Here is a 7,500-nt window from a genome sequence, read left to right as displayed (position 1 = left end):
TGTTCCGTGGTGACATATTGTTTGTAATTAATAGAGATGATAAAAACTAATGTTCCGTGGTCAGTTGTATTGTTTGTAATTAATGGAGATGATAAAAACTAATGTTCCGTGGTGACATGTATTGTTTGTAATTAATGGAGATGATAAAAACTAATGTTCCGTGGTGACATGTATTGTTTAATGGAGTTGAGCCCCTTTAGTGGACAGTATGATTGTCTTTTGATAGATTATTACCAAAAGCAAGGGTGCTCTACTGCAGTGCAACAGGAGTCACAGATGTCAAAAATATGGTGAGGACTACCAAAAGAAGTTATTTACAAATCTGTATAATGCATGTATGTGTACTTTATGTTGTAGGTTTTTGAAATGATTTACTCATTTGAATGAGTACAATATGAGGACATGTACTTCATGTCGTAGTTTTTGCTCGTTCAGATGTTGAATAATACTGATGTACTACTAATGAGTAAACTCAGGTGACCTATAGCAATTGGTCTGGCATCCGTCAATGTGTGTCATATGTTAACAATTGAACATCTTTAACTTTTTCCTGATAAGTACCATTCCAATTCTTTTCAAATTTGGTATGAAGCGTCTTTGGGACAAGCGGAATTATGATTATAAATTTCAGGACTCCCCAGGGTAGGGGATCTGACCCCAGGGCGGGACCAAACTTAGTATATAGTTTTGATGGTTAAAACAATTAAATAATGTCTTCTTAAGTGCTGTTGATACTAAATGGATTTTTAGAAAGAACAGGTCCTTTACCAAAATTATAATTTTGACGATCCCAGGGGTAGGGCTTTTGGTATCAGGGTGGGGCCAAAATGGTCAGTTATTAAATGTGTGAAAAATAAAACATTTTTAACTTCTTGATAACTACAATTCCAATATTTATGCCCCCAAGATCAAAGATCAGGGGGAATATTGTTTTTGTCCTGTCTGTTATTCTGTAATTCCGTAATTCTGTCATTCTGTTTGAAACTTTAACCTTGCTAATAACTTTTGAACAGTAAGTGATAGAGCTTTTGATATTTCACATGAGTATTCCTTGTGACAAGACCTTTCCGTGGGGACCAACACTTTTTACCCTGTGACCTTGACCTACTTTTTGAAAACTTTAACCTTGCTAATAACTTTTGAACAGTAAGAGATAGAGCTTTGATATTTCACATGAGTATTCCTTGTGACAAGACCTTTCCGTGGGTACTAACATTTTTGACCCCGTGACCTTGACCTTGGGAGTTTGATCTACTTTTTAAAAACTTTAACCTTGCTAATAACTTTTGAACAGTAAGAGCTAGAGCTTTGATATTTCACATGAGTATTCCTTGTTACAAGATCTTTCCGTTGGTATAGAACCTTTTGACCTTGACATTTGACCTACTTTAAATTTTTTTTTTACATTGGTCATAACTTCTAAATGGTAAATATTAGAGCTTTCATATTGTACATGAGCATTTCTTTTGACAAGATCTTTCTACTGGTACCAAGATATTTGCCCTTGTGACCTTGGCCATCTTCGGAATTGGCCGTTATCGGGGGCATTTGTGTTTCACAAACGCATCTTGTTTACCCTTTGACCTTGACCTTTGAGTTTGACCTACTTTTTGAAAACCTTAACCTTGCTAATAACTTTTGAACAGTAAGAGCTAGAGCTTTGATTTTTTACATGAGTATTCCTTGTGACAAGACATTTCCTTTGGTACTAAACCTTTTGACCTTGACATTTGACATACTTTTTAAAAAAATTGACATTGGTCATAACTTCTAAATGAATATTTCTTGTGACAAGATCTTTCTACTGATACCAAGATATTTGTCCTTGTGACCTTGGCCATTTACGGAATTGGCCATTATCGAGGGTATTTGTGTTTCACAAACACATCTTGTTTTCAAATTTGGTATGAGGCATCTATGGACAAGGAGGACATAAATTGTAAATTTCAGGACTACTGCACCCCCTGGGGCCTTAGGGGTGGGGCAAAAACTGTAAGAACAGGAAATTTTTTCTAGATTTTTAGCCCTTGGGACTAGTGATACTTTTAACTAGTACCCAGGTGACCGATAAGGCCTGTGGGCCTCTTGTTTGATGTACACCTTAAGTTCATGTAATGCATAAAATGGCCCTGCTAATTTCGTTTTAAGACAAATTCATGTCTGTTCTTAATATGAAGCATAATAGGAAAGATTGCTTTCTGTTTTTAAGGTGACCTTTTGCTTCATCCATGCATTAACAATTAAACATTTTTAAGTTTTTGATAACTACCCTTCCAATTGTTTTCTAATTTGGTATGAAATATCTTTGGAACAAGAGGGGATATAAATTTCTGGATTTCTGCACCCCCGGGGCCTTAGGGTGAGGCAAACAAAAATTTCTCTACAACCTCACATCTGTGAGAAATACTAAATGTGTAAATCAAAAAAGATTTGACTAAAATTGTAAATTACATGATCCCCGGGGTAGGGGTTCTGATTCCAGGGCAGGGAGAAACTTGTCATATTGTGTTTATGTGTAAAACATTTCAATAACATATTCTTTAATGCTATTGAGGATATTTAGAGGGAGCAGGTAAAATTGTAAAATTCATGATCCCAGGGGTTTAGTACTACAGTTGGACCAATTTACTGATTGTGATTAAATGTCTATTATTTGAAAGACTTCCATCATTGATTTCACTGATGCTGTGTAAAAGCTAAAATCCTATCTAAGGAAAAGCAGAAAGGAATGTATGAAAATTGTGATTTTCACAACCCCAGGGTTCTGACTCAAGGGTGGGTCTAAAAATATATATGTAGTATTGATATAACATATATTATGTAGTCTTTCAACAGTATGGGCATTTGTATTTTAAGCTGACATCTTGTTTTATGCTGCTTAAAAACTATTCATGATTTATAAGAAACTTTATTTTTTCTGAAAATTGATATTTTAATGTTTATGTTAAAAATTCTGAATTGATAGTAGTCTGATATCATCAGGCATCTGGAAAACAGGTTAACGTAACTTGTTACTTTCAGGCGTTTATGGAACGGTTAGGTTTGTGGGGTAATGGAGCCCAGTTTCGATCCTTCGAGCAGTTTATTGATTTTGTTCAGAAGAAGGGGCTCGGTATGGCAGAGATGTTAGCCATGGAGATGAAAATGTCAGGAATGTACGTCTCCAGAGGACTGAGCTACAAACAGGCAGAGGTAAATGTTTAAAGTAGAGCACATTTTTTCCTCTTACACATATATGTGCTGTTCTGATCACAGTAAGCAATTTTTATTCAGCATGCTGTAGTATTGCTTGTTTTTGTGAAAGAAAGCATATTGTCTTCATAAAATTTTGATTCTTTACCACATGTAGGGGTGTTTTATATGATTAAGGAAAAGCTTGAAATTTCCAAACAAGCAGTTTGATTCTTGTGGTAGCAATTTCATTGGGTGACAAAAAGGTTTCACTAACCTGACCCCATATGGGATGATGTTAAGATTAATCAAAGGATCTAATATTTTTATGCCCCACAATGATTATGGCCAGAGCATATAGTGTTTGTCATGCCCGCCTTCTGTCCTTCCGTCACACTTTGCATTTAGCTCAGTTTCAGAGAAACTATCCAAGATATTTTCTTCAAACCTTATAATGCTGATACAAATTGGTATCATCCATTCAACTGCATCATTATTGTGTTACCTTGACATTTCTTTTGACCTTGGCCTCACTTTTCCCTATTTGGTGTTGAGCTCAATTTCAAAGCAACTATTGACAATATTTTTATATACCCTTCGAAGACGTGACGTATTATGGTATGGCGTCGTCCGTCTGCAGGGGTCAACATTTACGTTTGTCCGCTTGTCCGGTACCAGTGGAAAAACATTTCGGACAAGTGAATATTGATGGGCACTTGTCCGATTGGACAAGTGCTTTTTTATGTTAAGAAGTCTCCAAACAATTTTGTGAAAAGTTTATCGGTAGTTGAGAGTCGGAAGTACATGTATAATGCATGGAAAATGAACTTTGATCGCTATGTAAACTAGCTGAGTCAAACTTAGTCGGGATTGGTGTTCACTTATTGCGTACTACTTTCAATCACCCATTGCAATCTCTTACCAGAGAGCGTTACGCTACGCTCCACAACGTAGCGCGCCCTCTGGTGAGAGAATGCATCCATGGATCTTAGGAAGTCATTGATTCAAGATGGGAAGTCTAGATAAAATTTTGTTTTATGCGTTTGTTGTTTTTATCAAGAGAATAAGATAAAAAAAAAAAATCAATCAAGCAGGTATAAAAATAGACTATATATTAAGTAAATTAAATACAGTTTTCAAATTGACGATATTATATCCTTTTTAGAAAATTTTTTGGACAAGTGAAGTTGAAGTTTGGACAAGTAAATATCTTTGTCCCTTGTCCGAATGGACAAGTAGGAAAAAAAGTTAATGTTGAGCCCTGGTCTGTCCGGACATTGTGGACAGGATACAGACTGAACCGTAAGCTCCAGGATTTTACAACTTGGTACATATGATCATGATGAGAGGAAGATGTCTATTGTTTTTCAAGATCAGAGGTAAAAGATCAAGGTTGTAGTATCACTTAGTAGGAAAACCTTGTAGGCAGGATACAGACCAAACCATAAGATCTAAGATATTGCAACTTGGTATATTTGATCACCATGATGAGTGGAAGATGCCTATTGTTTTTCAAGGTCAATGGTCAAGGTTGCAGTATCACTTAGTAGGAAAACCTTGTAGACGGTATACAGACCGAACTGTTGGGAATAGGATATTTCGACTTTGTGCATTTGATTACCATGGTTAGAGGAAGATGCTTATTATTTTCAAGGTCAAGGTCATAGTATCAGTTAATAGGTAAACCTTGTATGCAGAATACGGACTGAACTATTGGGGCTAGGACTGTCAAACTCTATACATACTCCTCATGCCAATTGGAGGAAGCCTCTTTCTTTTTAAGGTCAAATGTCAAGGTCATAGTATCACTTAGTAGGAAAACCTTGTAGGCAGGATGCAAACTAAACTGTAAGATCCAGGATATTGCAACTTGGTACATACCATGATGGGAGAAAGATGACTATTATTTTTCAAGGTAACAATATCACCTAGTAGGAATACCTTGTAGGCAGTATACAGACCGAACTGTTGGAGCTAGGACCGTCAAACTTGTTACACATACAACTTGTGCCAACAGACATGATTTTTCTCTGCTTTAAAGCGGAATTCTGTTCTCTTTAAAACAATCCCACTTCTGAACATTTCTATGTTCAATAGATTTCACTGTGTTCTAATCTTATTTTCCTGAATGTCCGGTTTTTACTTTGAATTTTATGTAACGGTCAGTATTTCCTTATTGTATTCTTCTCTGATTAGTTGAATCATTACGATATCACCCAACCAGCATAATGTACACTTATTGTAAACGGGTAAATGTCGGTTAGTACAAAAAAACAACAGTAATGACAAGGTCCAGCTTTTGAACAACCTTTTAGTGAAGTGTTGGTAGATTGCGTAGGACCTTTGCCTAAGACGAGGTTAGGGAACCAATACTTACATGTACATATGTACTTACTATTATAAAGCTCAAAACCTCAAAATTGACCGGGGGCCTTCAGATTCCTCGCTAGGGGAGAACCCCTGTACCCCCTTCTGCTTTTTCTACCTTTTTATAGAATCATGTCTGTGCCAAGTCTATAGAGGATGCCTATTGTTTCTCAAGGTCAAGGTCGTAGTAGCAAGATACAGACAGAACCGTTGGGGTTAGGACCATCAAACTTGGTACATATACACCTTATGCCAAGTAAAAATATTACATTGACAGTTCATGATTTGTCTTGTTTTTACGATTCAGAGAAAGTATGTCCACAGGAGTTTGAAATTTTATCAATAAAGTCAATAAAATTCACATGATTGACCAAACTCTGAACATAGTTTCTGACCTCAAAATATAATAATTGATATGACTGAGGATTTTATATGTTGTGATTTTATTTCATTTGATTAAAAAAATATGTGGAAGGATTAATAGCATTTTATTATTATTTTTTAAACTTGAAATTATAAGGAATACAAAAATGTCAGGCCCGGAGTGAATGTGACATATTACAATGGGTCCTCGGTAAAGTCAATGTTTACACGGAATCGAATAAAGTGGATACTGACAGCATTAGAGAGGGGTTAGGAGGCAAATTTAAGTAGGCAAATGTTGTTAGTGATAAATACTGACGAGTTATATTCATTGCGCGGCGGTTCAAAGCGAAACTCGAGATTTCTCCAAAACGGCGTTTCATTCCTTTTCGCTATGCTAACGCATAGCTCATGGCTTGGTTAATCATGTGAATTTTATTGACTTTATTGATAAAATTTCAAACTCCTGTGGTATGTCACACCCTGATGATTGCTGATACTACTTGTAGATATATAGGAAAAAATCTCTATAAATCTTCTTCACAAGAAACACTAGTCCAGACAAGTTGAAATTTACATAGCAGCTTTCTGACATAGTGCAGATTCAAGTTTGTTAAAATTATGGCCCCCAGGGGTTGGTTGGGGCCACAATAGGGGATCAAAATCTTACATGTGAATATATAGGGAGAATTTTTAGATATGGGCCAAGGTGACTGGTGAGCAATGTGGCCCTTGGGCCTCTTGTTTTCATATTGCATTACTGTAACAAACGTCACATTGGGAGGGGCATTCTGTCCTATGGACATATTCCTAGTTTAGAATGGTTAAAGACAAGGCGTATATGATGTTAGATTTTTTTGTATGCCCCTCAAACATAAAATGGGTTTTTGTTTTGAGGATCGCATTGTGTGATGAATTCTTTTATAGACTTAGGTGATTGATTTTTTATTGTTCATACATGTCAGGACATTTCTATTTTTAGTTCTGCACTGTGGAAATTCCCCTCACAGAGGAGCAGAGGAAAGTCTACGACACAGCGGCTCATGTTTGGTTTGTAATATTTTCATACTGAGGATTTAAACTTGTCATGTAGGAGGCTAAGACTAAATTGAAATGTCAGAAGAAAAAAATTGAAAGAAAGCATGTTGCTAAATTTAATTTTGACACACCCATTGTAGACTCTTGACAGAGAAACTCAGTGTGACAACTTATGCATTGTGGAAATTGAAACAAGATGGATGTGAAGAAAAAAAACACCTTTTTGTATCAAATTCAGATTGTATTAATTTCCATATATGACATTTTGTAAGATGAAATTCTTTAAACTGACCCGTAACTTTGCATGTTAATATGGAAATTTACACACATGATGGTGATTTAGGCAAAATTCACAACAAAAACTTTTTTACTTTTAGAATTATTTCACTGCATATCAGTTTCAGCATTGTGTGGGACTGGGGTTTAAGCATGTGAGGGATATTCTGTAAATAAGTTGAAACAAGTATACATTTCTATTTGTATTGCATAAAAGTCAGTTATATATAAGACAGTGTGTTTCATGCATAAGAGTAACTACCTAACCTTATTTGGGAAGTTTCT

At 35.8% G+C, this 7,500-nt stretch overlaps 1 protein-coding gene across 3 annotated transcripts in view; it reads left to right on the top strand.

Moving 5' to 3' along the window:
* Positions 1-7,500, top strand: part of LOC125657799 (uncharacterized) — a 74,600-nt gene that overhangs the window by 15,842 nt on the left and 51,258 nt on the right. For all 3 annotated transcript variants that reach the window (XM_056148752.1, XM_056148750.1, XM_056148751.1), the window contains exons 11-13: positions 227-290; positions 3,022-3,192; positions 6,884-6,951. In XM_056148752.1, coding sequence (XP_056004727.1) covers positions 227-290; positions 3,022-3,192; positions 6,884-6,951 — 303 coding nt within the window. The remainder of the gene's footprint in view (positions 1-226; positions 291-3,021; positions 3,193-6,883; positions 6,952-7,500) is intronic.

The sequence above is a fragment of the Ostrea edulis genome, chromosome 9 (genome assembly GCF_947568905.1).
Source record: "Ostrea edulis chromosome 9, xbOstEdul1.1, whole genome shotgun sequence".
Lineage (NCBI taxonomy): Eukaryota > Metazoa > Mollusca > Bivalvia > Ostreida > Ostreidae > Ostrea > Ostrea edulis.
Note: the sequence above shows the minus strand (reverse complement) of the source record. Positions and strands in the feature narration are given on the sequence as shown.